Source organism: Meriones unguiculatus, chromosome 19 (genome assembly GCF_030254825.1).
Source record: "Meriones unguiculatus strain TT.TT164.6M chromosome 19, Bangor_MerUng_6.1, whole genome shotgun sequence".
In the NCBI taxonomy this organism is placed as follows: Eukaryota; Metazoa; Chordata; class Mammalia; order Rodentia; family Muridae; genus Meriones; species Meriones unguiculatus.
Genome location: NC_083366.1, coordinates 69,064,731 through 69,086,959, shown reverse-complemented (window position 1 = coordinate 69,086,959; position 22,229 = coordinate 69,064,731). Strand labels below are relative to the sequence as shown.

Sequence of the window (22,229 nt, the reverse complement as noted above, 5' to 3'; positions counted from 1 at the left end):
CCCTTCACCATCCTCCTCCATTTCTCCTCCACCACTTTTAGAACCTCCCGCACGTTCTCCAGCTCGCTAGCTGTTCTGTGACGTCTGCTCGCGTCACAGCCCCCCTCCCCGGATCTTCGGCGTTCTGTGCTCTGGGCGCGCCGGCCACGCCTCTAGCGCCGCGCACCTTGTAGGGACGCACTCCGAGCGGAGATGGGTGACTGGAAGGGCTACATCAGTGCGGTGCTGCGGGATCAGCGCATCGACGACGTGGCCATCGTGGGCCACTCGGACAACCGCTGCGTGTGGGCGTCCCGGCCCGGGGGCCTGCTGGCCGCCATCTCCCCGCAGGAGGTGGGCGTGCTCACGGGGCCGGACCGGCACACCTTTCTGCAGACCGGCCTGAGCGTGGCGGGCCGCCGCTGCTGCGTTATCCGCGACCACCTGCTGGCCGAGGGCGACGGCGTCCTGGACGCGCGCACCAAGGGACTGGACGGGCGCGCGATCTGCGTGGGCCACACGCCGCGGGCGCTCCTGGTGCTCATGGGGAGACGGGGCGTGCACGGAGGCGTCCTCAACAAGACAGTGCACGATCTGATTGGTGGGCTCCGGGAGCAGTGCTCCTAGCGGGGTAGCCGGCCGCCCACGGTGGCTGGGGGACCAGAATAAACCGTGAACGGGGCGCTGTGGACCCACCCTCTGTGCGCGTGTGTGAGGAATGACAGACGGGGCCAGGCCCCTGGGCGCCCCCCGTGGTGGGTCCCTGTGGAGGCCTCTGCCCCACAGCTATGGTCGCTCCTGGCGCCTGCTCGGGACCCCACACTGAGAACTCTGGGGAGGTGAGTCCTCCCGCTCTACGGGGCTCTAGCTTCTTTCTCAGAACTTTGCACACCTGAGGCACGGCAGTGGACCGGGTGCCCCGCCTCCCCTCCCCGGCACACGAGGAGCAGCGAGGTCTGCAGGTGAGCGGCCCTCGGTGCGGTTGGAGACCGGGGCTTAGGATACCCGTAGAAGGAACCCAGGCGCCCAGGTCTCTTGTAGAAAATGACGGCGTTTGCACAGACTTGAACCCGGTGTGTGAGCCCCAGCTGACACGCTTAACACACTGTAAAAGCCCCGTATGTGGCTACTGTGCTGCCAGGGGTGGACATACTCTTTGCTGGCTTGTTTCGAGACAGGGTTTCTCTGTGGCCCTGGCTGTCCTGGACTCACGCTGTAGGCCAGGCTGACCTGGAACTTAGGGATCCACCGGCCTCTGCCTCCAGAGTGCTGGGATGAGAGGCGCGCACACCACTGGAATACTGATTTTAAAGCCCGTATATTATCAGCGCTGGTGCAAGTTTTACGCCTTTCCGCCCACAGTTGTCAGGATCGGCCAGGGTACGGCCCACTGGACAGAGGGCGGGCGTGCTTCTGTCCATCACGTGCAAGGCTTGCGAGCAGAGGACAGGACGCAGCTCGCTGCTCCACCAACGTCCAGAGGCCCTGCAGGCATCTGCCCACGCGCACCCCTGTGCCCACGCAGTGTGCACACATGGACTTCTGCACCATCCGGTGGTCTCACACCCGCCGCCTGATGCGTGTCTGTGTACTCTGCCCCTTAGCTACAAACTCCCTCCCCGCTGTGGCCCCGCACCTATGGGCAAGGTAACCAAAGGTGACACCGCAAGCGACGCGCGTCGACACCTCTGCCCCTGCGCCGTGAGCTCCGTGAGAACCGCGTTCCCTGCTCCAGGCAGCAGTCTGGGCCCGCAGCCTAGAGGCGGGTGGCGAGGTGGTGAGCGGGCAGGGCCAGGCGGGGCGAGGGCGTGGCGGGCGGGAGCTCCTCCAGGAAGACTCTGGCGGGAAGCTGGGGTGAGCGGGGCTCAGGCCTGGCGTAGCACAGGGTGGCCCGTGTGATGAGGCGGTCCAGCGGCTGCAGGGAGCGCATCCAGCGCGGCAGGAAGTCCCAGGTCCGCAGCCACCGGGGCAGGTGCCCGGGACTTCGGTTCTGCAGGACGTTAACGAGCACCACGAAGGCCAGCAGGGCGCCGAAGGGCGCGCCCACGCCGACCATAGCCTGCCAGCCCGCCATGGAAATGCCAAACACCAGGGAGGGCAAAAGCAGGAAGCACACGAGGAGGTAGAGGACGGCGAACCAGCGGTACTTGGCGGTGCGTTTGCCCAGCGCCTTGGCCATGCGGATGGGCAGGCGCGTGCAGGGCAGCGGGTACCACAGCAGGATGCCCGAGATGTTAAAGAAGAAGTGGCAGAGGGCGATCTGCAGGAGGGAGGCCGGAAGTGATCAGTCCAGCGCAGTGGCTGGGTAACAGGCCGGAGAAAACCTCTGGGGCTGATGGACTCCAGCTGGTCTGGGTTTTCAGACAAGCGCGCTGGGCGTTCCTCGTGTGTCCTATTGACTGCCCTTCCGTCTACTCAGCTACACCCCAGCAACTAAAGAGCTTGCCTCTCAGCCGGGCGCAGGAGCACATGTCTGTGATCCCAGCACTCGGGGAGGCAGAGGCAGGTGGATCTCTGTGAGTTCGAGGCCAGCCTGGTCTACAAAGCTAGGCCAGGATAACCAAGGCTACACAGAGAAACCCTGTCTCAGAAAAACAAACAAATCTGTCTTTCTAACACACCAGGCTGACTTGGAGCCTTTGGCCAAGGGTTCTCTTCCGTGTCTAACTCCGTGGGGATCTGGCCAAGGAGGCCGGTGGACACCAGCATCGTGGTGGGATTACAGGCGTGTCCTACCATGCCTGACTTTAGCAGCCACTAAAGGTTAATTTCATTTCTGGCTTCCCCGCTCCTGGCTTCTAATTGGTCAGCATATTGTCAGCTGCTTTGCTCCTGAGCAGACTCCCCTTGGCCTTGGCCCAGGTTCCTTGATCCTCCAGACCCGGGCCAGGCCTCTCTGGCTGCACATTACCACAGTATGGCCCCAGTTGTTTACTGATACAGTGCGGCACTGGCTCACGATTAGACACCAGGGTCTTGAGAGTGGCCTGAGATCTGCTTTGTCCATGGCAATTTCCAGTGAGTAAGCGGCAACGCAGCAGGGACTGATGTTGGTCCCTACTGTACCGCAGCCCTGCAGACAGCGCGCCTCCCCCTCGTACCTGAAAGGAGCTGGACAGCTTCTCCCTGGGGCTGGCCAGAGCTGCCAGAATGGCTGTGGTGGTGGTGCCAATGTTGGAGCCCAGTGTGAGGGGGTAGGCCCGCTCGATGCTGATGACACCCAGGCCTGGCGGGCAGGAGAGCAGGCGTCAGCCTCTCTAGCCCTTTCCCTGGGCACCCGCCCCTCTGCTGCCCGCCACTGGCACTCACCGATGAGTGGGGTGATGGCTGACGTGAACACAGAACTGCTCTGGACAACGAAGGTCATGCTGGCACCCACGACCATGGCAAAGTAGCCTGTGACCCAGGTGAAGGGGGCTGGAAAGTCTGAAAGGAACCCAAGCCATGAGAGGCCGTGAGAGAACAGGCCTTGCTTTAGGGAAGAGGTGCTCTGGCAGCAGCTTCTCCGGGAAAACCTAACTGCCCCCTGCTCGCTTATAACGGCTTCCCTTTGCCCTGCTTGCTCTCTTGAGCAGAGGGCTTTCCTACTCGGGCTATTCCACTCTCGTGTGCCGCTGCTCTAGCTGCCCTTGCTGACGCAGGGTTCTCTTCCGTGTCTAACTCCTCAGGGATCTGGCCAAGGAGGCCGGTGGACACCAGCATCCTAGCGAGCTTCTCTAAGGTAGAGAAGCGTATGCCTGGTGCAGCGCCATGCTGCCGCGCGAGGCGCGTCTAGATTCATCATCCCGATGCGAGGGAAGCCTGTGCCTGTCACAGCGCCTCAGTGGAGAAAGGCCGGCTGCTGAGCCTGATGGCCTGAGCCACACCTCGGGGTGGACATGGCGGAAGGAGAGAACCACCTGATGCAAGCTATGGTCTGACCTTCACACCAGACACACATGCGCCCACCCAGACGCAGAATGGAGCGATGATTATTTTTTTAAAAAAGCAGTATAACTGGGTGATGGTGCACACCTTTAATTCCAACACTCAAAAAGCAGAGGCAAGTGGATTTCTATGAGTTTGAGGCCAGCCTTGTCCACACAGTGAGTTCCATATCAGCCAGGGCTGCCTTGTAAGACCCTGCCTCAAAAAAGACAAGCAAGCAAGCAGACAAAAACATTACAAAGGCACAAATACTTGTCTGTGCTCTATGGTTTAAGGAAAAATTACTGTTCTGCTTCGAGGCAGATGCAGTTATTTTCCTGAAAAATTTTTGGCTTTTGGCCGACTAGTCTGCAGATCAGGGTCTCGGGTGCACAGTATCCGCTGGCCCATCCCACGCTCCTCCCTTTGCCCTCTCTGAGCCCCCAGAATGCCCTTCCTAGTGTTATTATCAGTGTTGGGCCTGGAACCCCAGAGCTACAGGTTTGCTGGGTGAACGCTTCATCGCTGAGAAGTAGTTCTAGCCTTCGCCTACTGGTTGTCTTATGTAAAGGGTTGTCTTTTTTTTTGGGGGGGGTGGCAGTGAGTTAAGGTTTCATTCTATAGTTCAGACTCTCAGTAATCCTCCTGCCTCAGCCTTCCAAGCGCAGGGATTACAGTTGTGAGTCACATCTGTCTTCTTCCATATTTATTTATTTCTCTCTGTGTAGAAGCCAGAGGTTAATTTTGTATATCTTTTTCTCTCTGTGTCTTTTGGAGAGGGGTGTTGAGAAGGTTTCTCTTCATAGCCCTGGCTGTCCTGGAACTCTCTATTCAGACCAAGCCTGGCTTCGACCTCCTAAAGACTTGCCTGCCTCTGCCTCCCAAGTGCTGGGATCAAAGGCATGTGCTGCCACTGCCCTGCTGTCTCTCCCCAACCTGGATTTCATCAAGTGGGTGGACTGGCTGGCCAGTCAGACAGGGTATTCCCCTGTCTCCACCTCATAGCACTGGTAGTGCTGGCATGCACCTGATCTCTGGCTTTTTATGTGGGTTACGGGGATCCGACTCAGGTTCTAAGGCTTGTAAACAAGCACAGAACTGGCTGAGCCAGCACTCCAGCCCTCTTCCAAGTTAATGCTGACAGAGCTTGGTGGAGCGTGCCTTTAATCCCCGTACTGGGGAGGCAGAGACAAGCAAGTTTCTGCGTTCAAGGCCAGCCTGGTCTACATAGTGAGTTCCAGGCTAGCTAAAAGTATATACTGAGACTCTCCTCCCCCTTTAAAAAAAAAAAGCTGGGTGGTAGTGGCACCTGCCTTTAATCCCAGCACTTGGAAGACAGAGGCACATAGATCTCTGTTGAGTCAGAGGCCAGCCTGGTCTATAGTGCTAGTTTCAGGACAGCCAAGGCTACACAAAAACAAAACAAAACAAAACAAAAACCTGTCTTGAAAAAAAAATTCTTTTTTCTGTTTGTTCAGACAAGGCCTCACTTTAGAGCCTGAGCTAGCCTCCAAATCCTCCTGTGTGCGGTTCTTGAGTGCTGGGATTCCAATCGTGTGCCACCCATCTGGCCATTCACACACATTTCACCCCTTCTGCAGGTCTCTGCTTGCTCAATGGTGTCCACAGAGAGCACCCAGCACCTACAGAAACAGCCTCCTCTGTTCTGTTGTGTTGCCGGATTTCCTGTCTCCTTGCTTGTCTCCCCCACATGCCTTCCTTCCTCATCTACTGAGAATAAAGTGAGGGGCCCCCTGAGGAAGGCCCAGGTTTGGCTGGTGACAGAGAAGATGGACCACCCAGGTCACGTGAGGAAGTGGTGGGCCTGCAGATAATGACTAATTAGCCCTACTGCATTGTCGCCAATTGGGGCACAGCCCAGCACAGCGTGGGTGCCTAGCTCTGTGAGGGATCTCACAAGTCTGAGATCCTGGGATCGAGGACCCATCTCTCTCGGCCTCACTCCTGCCTCCTGCGGCACAGAGCAGGGGCTTACTGTCCGTTTGTTGGTTAAACAGAGGTTTCTAGGTAGACATGGTCATGCATGGTTGCCGTCCTTGCACTTGGGAAGACAGAGCCAGAGCATCAGAAGTTCTGGACCAGCCTAGGCTGCATAGCAAGGTCCAGGGCATCATGAAACCATGCCTTGAAAAATCCAGAACAAATAAAAACAAAACGGGAGCCGTGCATGGCGGTGCTCACCTTCAGGCTCAGCACACTGGTGGATCTCTGTGCGTTCAAGGCCATCCTGCTCTATAAACTGGGTTCCAGGATAGCCAGGGCTATGCAAAGCAACCCTGTCTTGAAAACCCAAACTAAACCAAAATGGTGACTTCTCAGGGTGCCCACCCACCAGATGATGCAACAGCCGGAAATGGTTGCTGTGCTAAGGAGCCTCCAGGATGACCTGGCCCCACCCCTTCTCAATTCTTAGGGAAAACTGAGTCTCAAGGATGATGATGGTGGGTTTAGAGCCCCTGAAAGGGCTTGTCTGGGCCAGCTCACCTGTGTTGATGACCTTCTGGATGACATTGGCCACTTGGCCCTTGAGCAGAGAGTTGAGCATCTTGACAAGGAGGATAAGACAACTGCACAGAACCACCAGGGAGCCAGCCAGCAGGATGAGCCCCACAGCCAAGTCCGGCAGCCCCGTGTCTACAAAGATGTGGTTGCCTGAAAGAGCAGTAGGAGGCCGCTGCATGCTCGCCCTGCTTCCCACCTGTGCCAACCCACTCGGCAGCGAGAGTAAGACCCCAACACCAGGCTCCTTTAGCATCCGTGCCAGAGGTCCGCTGCCTTTCCTGCGGCTGGGCACAGGAGTGCCCAGCCCCAGACATGGCTCAGCTATGCCCCCCCCCACATGACACTCTTCGGGTGTGGTAGGTACTCACATTTCTCCCTGGTGGTATTTGCAAGGCTGGCGTTGGCCTCTGCCCTGGACATAGAAGTGGAAGCCTAGATTCAGAGGAAGGTGGCTTAGAGAAGAATCTAGAAAAGCACAGCCTGGGGTAGGAGCAAGAGGGAGCTGTGAGGGAAGAGCTGGAGATGGCTTCGGCTCTGCAATGACGAGCACGTTGCTTGCCTGCACTGAGCCGTCTCCTCTGTAGAGCAGGTGAGGTTGAAATGCTTCCCACTCAGGAATGCACCCAAATATTCTACCCTATTACCCTCTGACCTGGCTACCCTTGGGACCAGGGGGACCCAAAATCACCAGTTTGGTAGCTTGTCTGGGTCCCTACCATCACCTCTCAATTGTATCCACAACCCTTTCCTGAAACCCTTACCATCCTTGCCAGTTCTTACCAGTTCCTGTCTCCATGCCTTCTTCCTTAGTTCCTTCCCCAGGGTCCCCCTGGAGCTCACTTAGCCCAAGAGCCATCCTGCCCTGGCTCAATGCCTCGCCCTTGGGGGATCCAGGTGGAAGGAAGGTGGGTGAGGACAGAGGGTCTGGCCCCCACAGTTCTTTCTGGACCTTCTGTGAGGGAAGTCCCCAGGTCAAGGGGACAAAAGGCCGGTCAGGCAGTGCCCTAAATTATGGGCCTGGTGGTAGGTCTGCAGAGACAACAGATGCTCAGCGCCAGGCCTCTGCCACCATCCAGGTACATCCACAGAGGCCCAGCCACCTGTTCTAGTAGAAAAACCACAGTTCTGGGGTTTTCTGTTCAATTTCTATGCTTAGTCATGGGGAGAGCTAGGTGTTTGCTGAGTCCAAATCTGCTTTTATACCCACTACCAGGGGCCATTCATGCCACCTTTCCGAGCCCACTTAAACTGGGATAGTAAGGGGCTCCAAGGTTAAGGGCTCAGGTTGCTTTTCCAGCGGACCCAGGTTCACCTCCCAGCACCCACACGGCAGCTCACAGCTCTGCGGCTCCAGTTCCAGGGGACCCATCACGCTTACACAGACCTACCTCCAGGTGGAACACATAAAAGAAATCTCCAGAAAAGATAAATTGGGATAATAGCAATGTAAGGCCACAGGAGCAAATCTGCATAAGCTCCTGGCTTCAGGGTCCGGCCTACCGCAGGCTCCAGGTGACCTGAGCTTCCCGATGGGACACTGACCGCTTCCCTTCTGGAGCTCCTGCAAACACGCCTGTGCATCCTGGCCCTTTGGGGAGAGGCTTGGGGGGCCTTCCTGGAGGCTGCCAGAGCCCAGGGAAGCAGATGACCTGAGATGCGTATCTGCTCTGCTGGCCTTCTCTGAGCTGCATCCTGGGGCCTCCTAGGGATAGGATTTGTGGACCTTATAGAGGCCAAAGGGGGGTGAGGAGCTTGGCGTTGGTCCTACCTTAGGGTTGACTGGGGCGGGGCAGGATGGGGGCTGGGGTCCACGGTGCTGTTGTTTATTTGTATTTTGGGGCTAGAGGTTGAACCTTGACCTCATTCATCACCCTCCCATGGGGTTCTGGGACCTTGACCTTTCTTCCTGGAGATGTGGCCTTAACTGAGCCCAGAAAGGGAGTCAGAGCCCCCAGAGTTCAAGAGGGGACTACAGAGACAGCAGGAGTGACTGGGAGGGTCCACTGTGAAGCTAGGCCAGGAGGAGTGGAGGGGAGAGAGCCTTTGGGGAGATCTTACAGGGCAGAGGAGAAGCTAGCAACTCTGGCCTAGTTAGCAGAGTTGGGAGCCCGATCTGATCATGTGCCCAAGACGTGTCCATCCTGTCTGGGGTAGAGCAGAGGACTGAGAGGGAGTGGGGTGGAAACGTTAAAGGGAAAACAGCAAACGCGTGCCGTAGCTCTGGGCTCACGCTGTGGCAGAGTCACCCTCAGCTGTGTGGCACGGAGCAGCACCTACAGTCAACCTCCTGGGCTTCGGTTGTCTCCTAACACAAGGTCCCTAATGCTATCTTCTGTTCCCCACAGGCTCTTGAGAGCATCTGGGAAGAGGGAGTTGGTGTTTAAGAGCCTTCAGGGACACCCTAGACGCTTCTGGGAACTGAAGAAGGTGATTAAGTTCACAACGGGCTGCCATACTTCAGGGCCCTTCCTCAGGAGAGAACCGCAGAGGATGTGGGCTTGCACAATCGCTTCCCCTCTTGGGGTATGGCAGCTGTGGAGCCTTTGTTCTCCTGGAAGCAGGAGCGCCCTGGGCCAGCAGCGCCATCTGGTGGCTGAAATGAGAACGTCTCAGCACATCTGCAGTCCGGCCGCCGGGGGCAGCGAGATGGGTACAGATTGGAGGCATCTCAGGCCACAGTCTGCAAGAAGCAGCTGCATGAGGAGTTAGGATTCTGTCAGGATGGAGACTTCTCCTCCGTTAGAGGACCAGTAACCCAGGCAGCCGCTGCGCCTGTCCGAGTGAGGCTGTGTGCTACCTCAGAGTGGGGTGTAGTAACAGCCGTCCCCAGCTGCCATCCGCCAGAGATGCTGTTTAAACCAGGAGGTTCAGTTGTCAGTTGGCGTGGGACTCACAGGTGGGCTACCAAGGTTAACGCCAGCTCACTGGTCGTCCAGAAGTGTCCAACACTCAAATGGCCTGTTTTACTCTCCCTGTCTGGAGAGCTCCTACCCTGCCCTGGGTGGCATCTGTCCTCTGGAGCCTGCTTTAATCAATGTCTGGTCCAGTGTGGTAAAGGCTGGCAGCCATGAAGAGTTGAAAAAAAGGAGGGGGAGACTTTGAGGCTAAAGAGGGGGTGGTGGTAAAAAAAGGAGTCACCAAAGCACAGCCCAGGAGCACATGAGGCGGCTGAGTCATAGTCCTGCAGGGGACGGGGCCAGAGGGAGGCAGGAAGGCAGGGCCCTCAGATCCAGCCTTACCTCCAAGCCACGTGATGCAACCTGCTGTCACACAGAAAGGTTTCTTGCTGGGTCGGGGGCCTGAAACCCTGGCAAGCAACCGCTGAAACATCAAAGAGCCTCAGGCCCAGCTGAGGAAGCTCACGGTTACCTCACACGACTGAAGCGTCCTGTCTGTGCAGCGTGGCTCACCCGGCCAGTCTTGCTCTTGGGAGTACAGTAGGTGAGGAGGTTCACCACAGGTAGAGACTTGCCCAGGACAGATGGCAGGCTGGAAATCTCTCTGAGGCTTTTCTTATTCTTCTCAGATCAGTGTGTGACTTCTCTTCCTCTATCTGGGCTGCGCTTCGTGAGGCCACAGTGAGTCACAGGGCTTGCCTGACAGTGCCGGAGAGCTCAGGAGAAGGTAGCTGACATGTCAGGGAGATCACAGAGCCAGCATCAAAGCTGTCCAAGTGGGCTTTTTATCGTCAAGCTGCCTTGAACTCCCAGAAGCGCGGAGCTGGTGCTGTGTGAGGCTCGGGACATCACAGGCCGAGTTGATGGAGTATTTTCTGTGAGTGCCACAGTCTGGGACCATTCACGGGGGGAGGGGGCGACTCTACAGTGCTCTTTGGATTTCCCTGTAGCTTTTCTAAATGGAGCCATTTCTTATATGTGATAATTAAGGAGAAGCAAATTTGGAAGATTGTGGTTTGGTGAGGTGTTTTCTTTCTTTTATGGCTGAATGAGAAAATGTAATTGCCCACTTGCTTTTGCCTAATCGCCTGGCTATTATGCCTTGTACCATAGGCCTAGTGGCTGATCCATGAATGCCCAACGGACGCCCAACCAATCTGAGCGGTCCTTCTCGCTGGGCAGCAGAAGGAGCAGAAATAATGCAGCAGGATAAGGGACTCGTGGCTCTGGGCGAAAGAGCCCCCGCCAGCACCTGGTAACCAGTGTCTCTCAGGGGGCCACTGAGTGTGAGAGCCACTTTCTCGCTCCTTAGCCAGAATCCTGGGGTCCAATTTTCTCCGTATCTCTGTAGCTCCCTCCCCGCCTCCTCTCTGCTCATGTCTCCAGGCAGTGCTGTGCAGCTGGCCCCAGTGTCCCCACGGCAGGTAGTCCCAGGCAAGTCCGCCTTCTGCGGCCTGTGAAGCTAAAGGGTTAAGCTTGAGCCATGGCTTCCAAACTTGAGCACGGGGGAGTTGGAGGGCAAGTTGGAGTCCGGGCACTGCACCATTCCCGTCGATTTCCTTCTGACTCAGTTGGTCTAGGAGGGATGTGCAGGCACTATGCAGCAGACTCTCTTTACTCCGTGTCTAGTTTACACGTTAGTCGGTTCCTGGGTGGTACTGTCGCTGTTTGTCTGGGGAACAGCAGCTTTTTGAAAACCACTGGGCCAAAGTGCAGTTGCACTAAAGTACAGTTGATGTTTGCCCAAGGCAGTGTGTGCGGCCCAGAGGGACTCCAGTGTTTGTCTCGGGTATAGCGGCGTAGGAAAAGCGTACACATGGGCTCTCTCCTCACTAAAGGATCCCCAAGGCCTATGAAACAAACAGGCAACTGTCTAAAGAAGGTGGAGGGGTCGTCCTACTGTACTCCGCAACTCACCTCTGTTGGGTCTGTGTGGCACCAAATCCGGATGAGACTGTGATTCCTCAGGGACTCGTCCCCCACAGCAATGCTGGTGATCACAGACTTGTCCAGCTGGAGCAAGATGTCGAGAGAGAGACAGAGAGACAGACAGATAATCAGACAGAGAGAGGGAGACAGACAGAGACAGAAAGACAGAGACAGAGAGATAGAGAGACAGAGAGACAGAGATATGGATGAAGACAGGGCTACTCACTATCCCAGACCTGTCCCCCATGCTGGGCCCCGCCCCTCACCTGAATGATGAGCCTTGTGAAGGGTTCTGTGATGACCTTGAGAAGGTCAGGAGCATCCCGGCCACCGCGGATGTTGAAGGAGGCAACCACAAGCCCAGTGACATGGTGCAGGTAGCCCGTGGCGGCCTCCAGCGGCAGCAGGGCCAGGACAGACAGCCAGTTAAAGCAGTCGTGCACCGTGGCCCCTGCAAAGGCCCTGCGCAGGGACGCCACATTGCAGGACAGCCGGACCCGCGTGTGCCCACGCTGAGGGCCTGGCATCCAGTCCTGCCCCCTCCCTGGCAAGTGCGCGGCCCCGCTCACCGCCTGAAGTCGGTCCTGTCCCCCGCCTGCATCAGTGCCACGATGGTGTTGGTGACGGAGGTGCCGATGTTGGAGCCCATGATAATTGGGATGGCAGAGCTCACCTCCAGCACTGGCCAGAGAGGAGCCTCTCAGGCGACCCGGCCCTAACCACCGGCCAGGCCCAGCCCCAGCCCCAGCCGCAGCGGCAGCCTTTTCCAGTGTGCCCCTGGCTCCCTCGGCTGAGCCTCACAGCTCTGTGTGTGCATGAGCTGTGTAACTATGCGTGTGTGAGCACACCTATATCTGACAGCACGAGCACGCTCCGGGCAGGGTACACCCATGCATTAGGCAGGGTGAACTTGTGGGTAAGAGTGAATCATGGGAACTCACACCTTGTGCTGTCCAGTTTGTGCACGTGTGAGGGTTGGCTTTATTGTCAACTTGGCTAGCCTGCCTATGACATCCAGTTGACTTTAAGTAAAGGAGATTAATCTTGTGTGTGCACACGCAGGTGCGTATGCGCGGGCACATCTGTGTGTGTGCACACGTCTGTGTGTGCGTGCGCGTGTGTGAAGAGGCGGAGGCCAGAAGCATTCAAGCGTCCTGCGCTATCGCTCTCTGCCTCATTACCACGTGACAGCGCCCCTTGCATAACATGGCGCTGGGTGTCAACCAGCAGGACAGCAATCTGCCCCTGCCCCCTCCTGTGTGCCCCTGTGCCCAGCCTCTGTGAGCGCCTTCCCAGCGTGGAGCAGGCCCTCACCCGCTGGGACTCCTCAGCCCCAGGTAGAGGAGATTATGCCAGCTGGTCTGGGCAGGCCTCATCCAGGGAGGTGAAGGAGCCGCCAGTGTAAAGCTGATGCTTCCTGCGGCTCACGGGCCTGGCTTCTGCCTGCACGCCTAGCCTGCCCTTCCAAATCGCTCACTCCTAAAGTGTCAGACTTGAGCGCCAGCCACACGGTCGTGAAAGTCAATTCTTTGCCTCTGGCTTTGCTGAGTGGCTGTGTGGGTGGGTGGAGGTGGGCCTCCCAGGAGCCATGCTCCCCCATCATGCTCCCCAGCTCCTGGAAGCCCTTCCTGCTTTGGAGACAGTGCAGGAGATGCCGGAGTCCCACTTGCCCTCAGCCTCCTGCCCTCAGCCTCCTGCCCTCAGCCTGAAGTACCAGGCCCTGCACTGTCCCCTGCACTGTCCCCCCAGGCCCCTGCACTGTCCCCCCAGGCCTCTGTACTGTCCCCCCAGGCCTCTGCACTGTCCCCCCAGGCCTCTGCACTGTCCCCCCAGGCCCTGCACTGTCCTCCCAGGCCCCTGCACTGCCCCCCCAGGCCCCTGTGCTGTTCCCTGCACTGACCCCCAGGCCCTGCACTGTCCCCCCAGGCCCCTGTACTGTCCCCCCAGGCCCCTGCGCTGTCCCCCCAGGCCCCTGAGCTGTCCCTGCTCACGCCAACTCACAGCCAGAGGACACCATGCTGACAATGATGGAGGTGGAGGTACTGGAGCTCTGTACCAGCACGGTCACCAGAATCCCCACCACCAGCCCCGCCACTGGGTTGGACAGGATGGCATTGTCCTTGAAGATGTCACCAGCCACCTTCCCTGCAGAGAATGATCCAGGATCAGCTGGGGTCCTTCTAAACCCCTCCCCTGACCTCCCCACCCGGGCCTACCTCCAGCCAGCTGGAAGGCAGAGCTGAGCACGTCCAGAGAGCAGACAAAGAAGTAAAGGAAAGCCAGCATGAGGGGCACCTTTAGGAGCTTCGTGCCAACCTGGGCAAGCTTTTGGAGCAGCCTGGGCTCTGGGGGTGGGGACAGGCATGAGCTCAGTGGGCGGGGCATGAGGCAGTGACTGTCCATGCCCCTGACGGCCCCCAAGCTGGCCCACCTGGCTTTTGCTCCTCTTCCTGGGCCAGCTTGGCAGGTAGTGGCTCATGGCACTCCAGGACCTCCCCATAGGGACAGCTGTGCTCTGTGAGGGTCACCGGGCTCAGGCCGGAGAAGGCGTAGGTGGGCGTCCCTGGAATCCTATGCAGGACTGAGGAGGGAGCTGATTAGGTGTCACCAGGAGAGACAGGCAGCAGGATGTAGGTGTGGGAACAGCACTCACCCTGTGGACTGGGCACATAAGCAAAGGCTGCCCCGTGCACCACATGCCTCCCACGGACTGGAAGTGGGGAGACAGCTGGTCCCCCCAGTCTCTCTCCATAGGACATCATGCTGGGCCCACGGCAAGTCCTACATATCAAGAGGTTGGAACAAATCTGACAGTTGCTGGGACACATACCCACACGGGTGACATCCACCTTAGGGCATGTGATTGTGTCTGTTCTCAGACACACCTGGAGAAGCATGCCCAGGAGCTTGTCAAGGACCTGAGCCACAGTTCAGCCAGGTGTCATAGCTGTTTTGCTTTGCAGTGCTGGAAATGGGCCCTAGGGCCTCGGCATAGCGGGCACGCCATGCTGGGCTGCACCAAGGTGGGCTCAGAAGGGATAGAGGACAGGAGGATCGGAAGGGAGGAGAAGAGACAGTTGGGTCTAGGAAGCACCCCAGCCCCAGCAGGCGTTTATTGGATGTGTAGTGTTTCCTAAGTTCCGAGTTAGATGCTGGGGCACAGCGGTAATTAAACACAGCCACAGCCTTCAGGATGTTCAAAGCATAGTGGCAACCGGTGCCATGAGTACAGGAAGCCCTGGGTACAGGCACTGCTAGGACTAGAATCCCATGGCGGGTAAGGGGCTCTTGAGAAGAGAGAGCAGGGCTCCACAGGGGAGTAAAGCAGGCTGGCCTGGGGTGGGGGTGTTGTGGGGAGCAGGGAGAGGACACACAGGAAGAGCTGGGTGATGGGCTCGGGAGAGGGTTGAGACATGGGGTACTGGGCTCACCTTGTGGTCCTGTCTCAGCTCCTGCTTCGCTGTTTGGGAAAGTCCAACGAGGAACAGAGACCCCCTGCTTTATACCCTCGGGTCAAGGGCAAAGTCCCCAGAACTTCACCTGCTCTCCCTCTGTTCCCCATTAAATTAACTTTACCCCCAAGACTCCTCCCAGTTAATTGCTAACCTTTGGCGCTGCAGCTGCAGGGGGAGCCTGTGGCCAGGCTGCTCTCTCACTACACCAGTGCGCCACAACCCAGCAGGGCGCAGGACACCTTGTTCTTGGGGACTTGAAAGCGATTCTGGGGCTCCCGCCTCTTTCCTCATTTTATGGCCGGACAAGACTCCCCAGGTAGTGATCCGAATATCTGGTGGCCTTGCCATGCACCGGGATGTCTGTGTAGCTCTCTGTGTTGAGGGTACAGTTCAAAAGAGGGGGAGCCCCCAGAGGGCCCCAGTGAGGCTTCCTATTTGAGTGGTGGGGGACCTACGGGGCTGGATGCTGGATGCGAGAACCAAGAAGTGACCGTTCCGCAGCTTCGAATCTTCCTTAAAATGTTGGGATGGGGCAGGTCAGAAGAGCATGCGGAAGCAGGGAGACCAGCTAGGATGCTGAAGAGAGGCCCAGGGGAGAGATGTGGGGCTGCACCAAGGTGGGCTCAGAAGGGATAGAGGACAGGAGGATCGGAAGGGAGGGGGAGAGACAGTTGGGTCCAGGAAGCACATGCTACCCAACAAGTGCCGTGGGAAAGTGAGAAAGTGTTCACAGGAGCCCCATCCTCGTGCCAAGAAGTGCCTCCTGAACGTGTGGTATAGCCTAGGTTCTGAGTTAGATGCTGGGATACAGTCACCCAGGCACGGCAGTGCACACCTTTAATGCCAGCACTCAGGAGGCTGAGGCAGGTGGATCTCTGTGAGTTCGAGGCCAGCTTGGTCTATAGAGCAAGTTCCAGGACAGCCAGGGCTTGTTACACAGAGAAACCCTGTCTCAAAATAAACAAGCAAACAAAACAAACAACAACAACAACAAAAACCACACAGCATTGCCCTCCAGGTGCTCAAAAGTCCAGCTGGGAGACAGCTGCAATGAAGTACTCTCTTTGTGAGTAGAAATGCAGAAATGGCAACTGGATGTTATGACAAATTCAGGTACTACTGGAGCAGTGGTTCTCAACCTTCCTAATCTGTGACCCTTTAGAACAGTTCCTCATGTTGTGGTGACCCCAACATAAAGTTATTTTGTTGCTACTTCCTGACTGTAATTTCGCTATTACAAATCATAGGGTAAACATCTGACATGTAGGCTATTTGATAACTGAAGCTACCCCTGAGGGGTGGCCACTCAGGCTGAGAGCTGCTGCCCGGGAGTGTCCCGTGGGAGGGCAGAGGCTCTTGGGAGAAGAAAGAGCATGGATTATTTTTATCTCGAGGGGAGCAAAGCAGGCTGGGCTGGGATGCCTTGGGGAGCAGGAAGAGGAAACACAGGAAGCTGGGTGATGGGCTTGGGAGAGGGTTGAGACACGGGGGCCCTGGGCTCACCTTGAGGTTCTGGTCAACAGATCTTCAGGGTTCACCCGGGTCCCTGGATCGGCAGACCCAAGCCATATCTCCAGGGCAACACACACCTAATTGTTCTTTACCAAGGGAGATGGGAACTCCGAACTGTTCCTGCTTCAGTTTGACCAAGGTTAACTCGCCAGTGCTTCACAGACTCCGTGGACATGGCTAGGAGCACAAACAAGCCCAGCTCGGGTCAGATTCCAGCTCTACTTCCAAGTGACAACTTAGGCCACAGAATGCCCAAAAGAGAGAAGAGAGGCACGGTGTCACTGGGATTGGCTTTTTGATATTTTTGATGTTGAAGATGGAACATAGGGCAGTGTGCTGGGCTACAAAGGAGCTTTAACTGTGAGCTGCACCCTTACCTGTTGGGCAGAGTGACCCTATGTTCCAATTTGCTTAGCCAAAAAAAATTTTTTGAGACAGGATCTCACTATGTAGTTCTGGCTTTCCTGTGTAGTTCTCACTGCGTAGACCAGCCTGGCCTCAAACTCACAAGTGCTAGGATCAAAGGTGTGTGCCACTATGCTCAATTTCAATTTATAATTATAAAATAATTTATAATTGTCAGTCCAGACACCCGTTTCACTCTAAAAACCTTCCTGCTTTGAAGAGCAGTTCAAGCAGTTGTGAGAACTGGGAGAAAGGATTTGCAATCATGGCCTCGTAGACGGAATAGATTCAAAGGCTGGGGAGATGGCTCGGGGTTGAGGGCACTGGCTGCTCTTCCAGAGGACTTGGGTGCAGTTCCCGGCACCAACATAATGGCTCACAACCGTCTGTAACTCCGGTTCCAAGGGATCTGATGCCCATTTCTGGCCTCCTCAGGCATTAAGCACACACTTGATACATAGGCAAAGTATCTACACATATAAAAATAAGAAAAGTCTGTACTGGATAGTTTTATGTGAACTTTACATATAAGATCATGATGTATGCAAGCCTGTAGGGAATTTTCTGAATTAGGAATTGGTAGTAGAGGGCCCAGCCCATCGTGGGTAGTGCCATCCCTGGGCTGGAGGTCCTGGGTTCTATAAGAAAGCAGGCTGAGCAAGCCACGGAGCAGGATAGTACGCAGCACCCTTCGTGGCCTCTGCATCAGCTCCTGCCTCCAGGTTCCTGCCCTGCTTGAGTTCTTGTCCTGACTTCGTTCAGTGATGGACTGAAATGGGGAAGTGTGAGCCCAATAAGCCATTTCCTTCCCAAGTTGCTTTGGTCATGGTTGCTCTCATCACAGCAACAGTATCTATAACTAAGGTAAGTTGGTACCAGGATAGTTTGTTGGCTATTGCTGTGACATATCTGACCATGTTTTGGTGAGGATTGTGGAAGGACCATGGAACTTTGTGTAAGAAAAGCCATTGAGTGTTTAATGCTTAGTGAGCTGTTCCGTGGGAGCTTGGGAGGTAAGAATGGTGAGGGCAGTGCAGAAGATGAAGGCCTGGCTTGTGACATTTCTGAAGGAAGCTTAGAAACTCTATCAGGGCCATCTGTTATTTTGAATCAAGATTCTATGGTTCTGGTTAGCTGGGGCTGTAATTAACAAAATACCAGAACTAGTAAAGTGAAATCGTTGCTTTGCTGATCAATCGGAGCTGAGAAATGAGTAGTGATTAAGATGGGGCCCACATCGTTGAGGTGAAATCTCCTGGAAGTGTTTTCTGAGAGCACAGAGAAGCTGTGTTCCAAAGGCAGCCACGGTTGTATCTCACTCTGACAGCCGAGCGTGGTGGTGTAAGAGTCACCAGGTGGTTCTGGCGGTTTTGAAGGCAGGAAGGAGGGCAGCTGAGGCTTGGCACTTCGAGAGGCCAGGAGAGGCCATTGGTGAAGACGCAGCCTCAGGGGCAGCTGTAGGCCCAGGACTGAAGGTACAGAGAAGTTGAGGCTGGCTGTCATGAAGAGAGCCGAGAGAGGCTATGGCTGAAAGTGCAGCAGCAAACGCCAGCAGGTTCGGAGATGCCAGCGCCGTGCGGTGGAGTGGAGCCAGCTGAGCCCAGAAGACAAGCCGTGTGTACGGTAGAAGGCCGAAGTGGCTCAGGCCCCTGGGAGGAGCCCAGAAGCTCCGGAGTCCCCGATGGACACTGTGTTGTTTACACAGTTGAAGCCTGCTTTTGCTTTGCTTTGGCTGTGACTGTGCCTTAGCTCTTCCCTCCTGAAGTAAGGTTACATTTATTTTTAATTTGACAGGAGCCCACAGTTAAAAGACTGAATTTTAAAAGAGATTTTAGGTTAAGAAGAAGAAGAGGAGGAGGAAGAAGAGGAAACAAAAAAACTTAGGGCTAGAGAGACATCTCAAAGGTTAAGAGCACTGGCTGGTCTTCCAAAGGTCCTGAGTTCAATTCTCAGCAGCTCATGACCATCTATAGGAAGATTTGGTGCCTTCTTCTGACCTGCAGGCAGAACAGTGTATGCATAATAAAGAAATAATTTTTTTAAACTTTGAATTAAAAAAAAAATAGGGATTTTGTTTGTTTTTTTTGAAACAGGGTTTCTCTGTGTAGCTCTGGCTGTCCTGGAACTCACTTTGAGGACCAGGCTGGCCTCAAAGACACAGTGATCCACCTGCCTCTGCCTCCTAAGTACTGGGATTAAAGATGTGTGTCACCACTGTCCAGCTAAAGACTGAGTTTGAAAGCGTTTGAATTTATATAGCTGGGGGACTTTTTAAGTCTGTAAAATATTTTATATTATGATACAGATATCAATGTGTATCATCTTGGGGATGAGCAATAAAGGAGAGGTTGCAACTTAATAGTGATGTGTTTTGTGTGTTAATTGTGCTGGATAGTTTCATGTACACTTGACACAAGCAAGGGTCCTCTGTGAGGAGGGGACCTCAAGAAAAGCTGGCTGTGTGGCTGACGTTCAGTTCCCAGCAACCAAGCGGTGGCTCACTGCCATCTGTACTGAGATCTGGTGCCCACTTCTGGTGTGCAGGCATTACATGCAGGCAGAGTACTATATCAATAATAAATAAATCTTAAAAAAAAAAAAAAAAAACCCAGCTGGAGGCAAACCTGTAAGACATTTTCTTAATTGGTGATTTGCAGGGAGGGACCCAGCCCACTGTGGGTGGGGCCATCCCTGGGCTGGCAGGTTCTATGAGAAGGCGCTGAGCAGGCCATGAGGAGCCAGCCAGCGAGCAGCACCCTCCATGGCTTCTGCATCATCTCCTGCCTGCGGGCTCCTGCCTGCGGGCTCCTGCCTGAGGGCTCCGGCCCTGGCTTCCTTCAGGGATGGACCACAGTGTGGAAGTGTGAGCCAGGAAACCCTTTCCTCCCCAAGATGCTTTGGTTATGGTGTTTCATCTCAGCAACAGTAACCAGGCCAAGACAGGCTCCAACCGGCTAATCGCAGAGCAGGCACCGTTCTGCAAACATGCCCAGCAGAACATCACCACGGCACTGTGAAGCGCTCTTCTTTATCTGCCCTCCCTGCCTTCCTGAGTTAGAATGTTAGTGTCTATAAAAGTTATTGTCCACATCTTGCTCTTTTTAAGTCTAACCTCAGACTGTAAGTCTTTTCTTATGTCTTTAGTTAGCACAAGGTTGTTGGTTGGTGGTTGTTGGTTGGTTGGTTGGTTGGTTTGAGACTATGTCTCACTTTGCTGTTCAGGCCAGCCCCCAGCTCCAGAGTTGGCGTCATCTGCCTTCCTCCGGGCCCAAGCAGTTGGGAGTCCAGGTGTGCCACTGTGCTGGGCTGTGTACTGTGTATCGGTGACATCCCATTCTGTCACGAGCCCTCGTTTACTTAGAGTAGGCCTCTTTATCTTGGGAGAACGGTTTAGGAAAGACTGGGGTTTGTGCTCGGGTAGGCATGAATCACTGAGTCAGGTATAATCAAATGTGGGGCTCAAAATCTCTTCATACTTGATCTCAGCCTCATTAGGGATGCAGGTGGAGGCTGTCTGGACTAAGCATGGGGACCTGAGCGTCCCCTGAGCCTATTTCTCTCCCATCCATGCCTGACTCAGACCCTAGGCAGAAACTGCTGTTAGGCCCAGCATGAGCCTAATTTTAAGAGGGTATAAAGAGAACCCAGGAAACTAATCATCAATGCAAAATCCCAAGAGGTTTGTTTTTACCATTGCACAATGGGGTCACCCCTGCTGGTCAGCAAGGAGTGGCACCGGGAGACAAAGGCCTTGGGTTTTTAAAAGACAAAGCACAAATAAATAAATCTTTTAAAAAAATAAATAAATAAAAAGAGCACTTTCTGTTCTTCCAAAGATCCTGAGTTCAATTCCCAGTAACCACATGGTGGCTCACAACCATCTATAATGAAATCTGGTGCCCTCTTCTGTTGTGCGGGCAGAATATTGTATAAATAAATCTTTAAAAGACAAAGTGCGGTAATTTTCAGAGGTTGCGGTCTTGGCAATTCATGATTGGATGAGGTATTTAACTTTTAAAATAATTGCTTGGTTCTGGGCACCCTTAAGTCTGGTCAGCCCTGTCATAAATATCTGATTTTCAAGTCAGTTTGGAATTTCCTGCCATATGAGATATAGCCACAATTAAAGGTGGGAGAATGATTAACTCATCCCGTGTCTGTTCTGAGGAGTGGGAGTTACAGGCTTTGGATCAAAGGTCAGGAGCTATTCAGGAGAAGGATTGGGGCCATTTGGCTCAGTTTCCAAACAAAGCTCATCTCACAGGCGCCAGCTGGTGATTTTCTCTCCATTCAGTAGAGATCTCTGCTTGTTCTCTTCCTTATCTCTGCCCTCACAGATGGCTGATGGCAGGAACTTTTACATTCCTCAGCTCTCTGGAGAAGCACTAAGAGGCTTTAATTAACATGAGCCTAAAACTTGAAAATGTAAGTTACAAGGCAATTAAAAGAAACATAGGTTACAAAGTTAGTCTGATTCTTTCACTGCCATGTCCAAAGTACTCCTGGCAAACCTGGCTTTCCTTTCTTTTTTTTTTTTTTTGTTTTTGTTTTTGTTTGTTGTTTGTTTGAGACAGTTTCTTTGTGTAGCTTTGGCTGTCCTGTACTCGCTCTGTAGACCAGGCTGGCCTGGAACTCACAGAGATCCTCCGGCCTCTGCCTCCCAAGTGCTGGGATTAAAGGTGTGTGCCACCATTGCCCAGCAATTTTTTAAACAGGTATGGTGGCACATGCCATTAGTGTCAGCATTTGGGAGACAGAGGCAAGTGGATTTCTGTGAGTTCCAGGATAGCCTGGGCTACTTGGTGAGTTCCAGGATAGCCAGGGCCATAAAAAGACCCTGTTTTCAAAAAAAAGTTGTTTTTTGTTGTTGTTTTTTTTTTTTATGTTTAAAATTTACCTTCCTTCCTGGGGGAAGTTTGATGATTAGAGTAAACAGTTAATTATTGACAACACGTCCTGAAAGATGTGGTTCTAAAACGCTGTGGATTTCACACCAAACCACGTCTAAAAGCATTTGTCTCCTCATTTGCCCCCTCTTTTTATCTCACGCGCCCACCATTCTGTCTGCCTCCTCCCTAATTGCTGACTGGAGCTACATGCCCCCAGATGCATCCTACCTGTATACTCAGGCTGGCCTCCCTAGACCTTCTGAAGGCTAGCGCCTGTGTAGTTATGGGCTTTTATGTTGGGGAGCAGCCCCCAGAAGGACAAGCCATCTGTGGGAGAGAGGCCCAGATGAGTCTGTGGTCTGTCACACGGGATCACGTGGCCGTGCCAGCACAGCACACTGAGCTCCTCACATCATCCCTGGCTCCTTCATGTTCACAGTCTTTGCCAACAGCACTCAGGGCCCATGAAGCACCAGCAGCCAGATCCCACGAAGGCATCTCTGACTCTTTCTTCTCCTCTGTCTCTTTGTCTCCATCCCTTCTTCCAACTCTCCTCCCCAGCCACCTTTCCTCATTTTGTAATTTTCCAGGAGCTCTCTGTCCAACATCCCTGGCCGAACCAAGCCCCCTACTAGGAGGAGGATGCAAAGGCCTCCCAGGTGCTATGTCTGGTCTTCCCTTATTGTTCCAGGTCCATTCTCTAAAGGAAGCAGCCAGTATGAGCTCAGTGCTAA

General features: G+C 54.6%; 2 protein-coding genes across 2 annotated transcripts; one reads left to right on the top strand and one right to left on the bottom strand.

The window, feature by feature from the left end:
• Positions 1-169: 169 nt before the first annotated feature.
• On the top strand, positions 170-668 carry Pfn3 (profilin 3). Its single transcript, XM_021639124.2, has one exon. It carries the CDS (start codon positions 193-195, stop codon positions 604-606), a length of 414 nt encoding a protein of 137 aa, XP_021494799.1. The 5' UTR covers positions 170-192; the 3' UTR covers positions 607-668.
• A 613-nt stretch (positions 669-1,281) lies between these two features.
• Slc34a1 (solute carrier family 34 member 1) lies at positions 1,282-14,755 on the bottom strand. Its single transcript, XM_060372853.1, has 13 exons — positions 14,666-14,755; positions 13,888-14,015; positions 13,666-13,815; positions 13,451-13,579; positions 13,236-13,379; positions 11,804-11,915; positions 11,501-11,696; positions 11,223-11,318; positions 6,777-6,840; positions 6,391-6,558; positions 3,289-3,405; positions 3,081-3,205; positions 1,282-2,239 (listed from the first exon to the last, which is right to left on the bottom strand). The coding sequence occupies exons 2-13, from the start codon at positions 13,994-13,996 to the stop codon at positions 1,736-1,738; spliced, it is 1,914 nt and encodes a 637-aa protein (XP_060228836.1). The 5' UTR covers positions 13,997-14,015; positions 14,666-14,755; the 3' UTR covers positions 1,282-1,735.
• Positions 14,756-22,229: the final 7,474 nt, after the last annotated feature.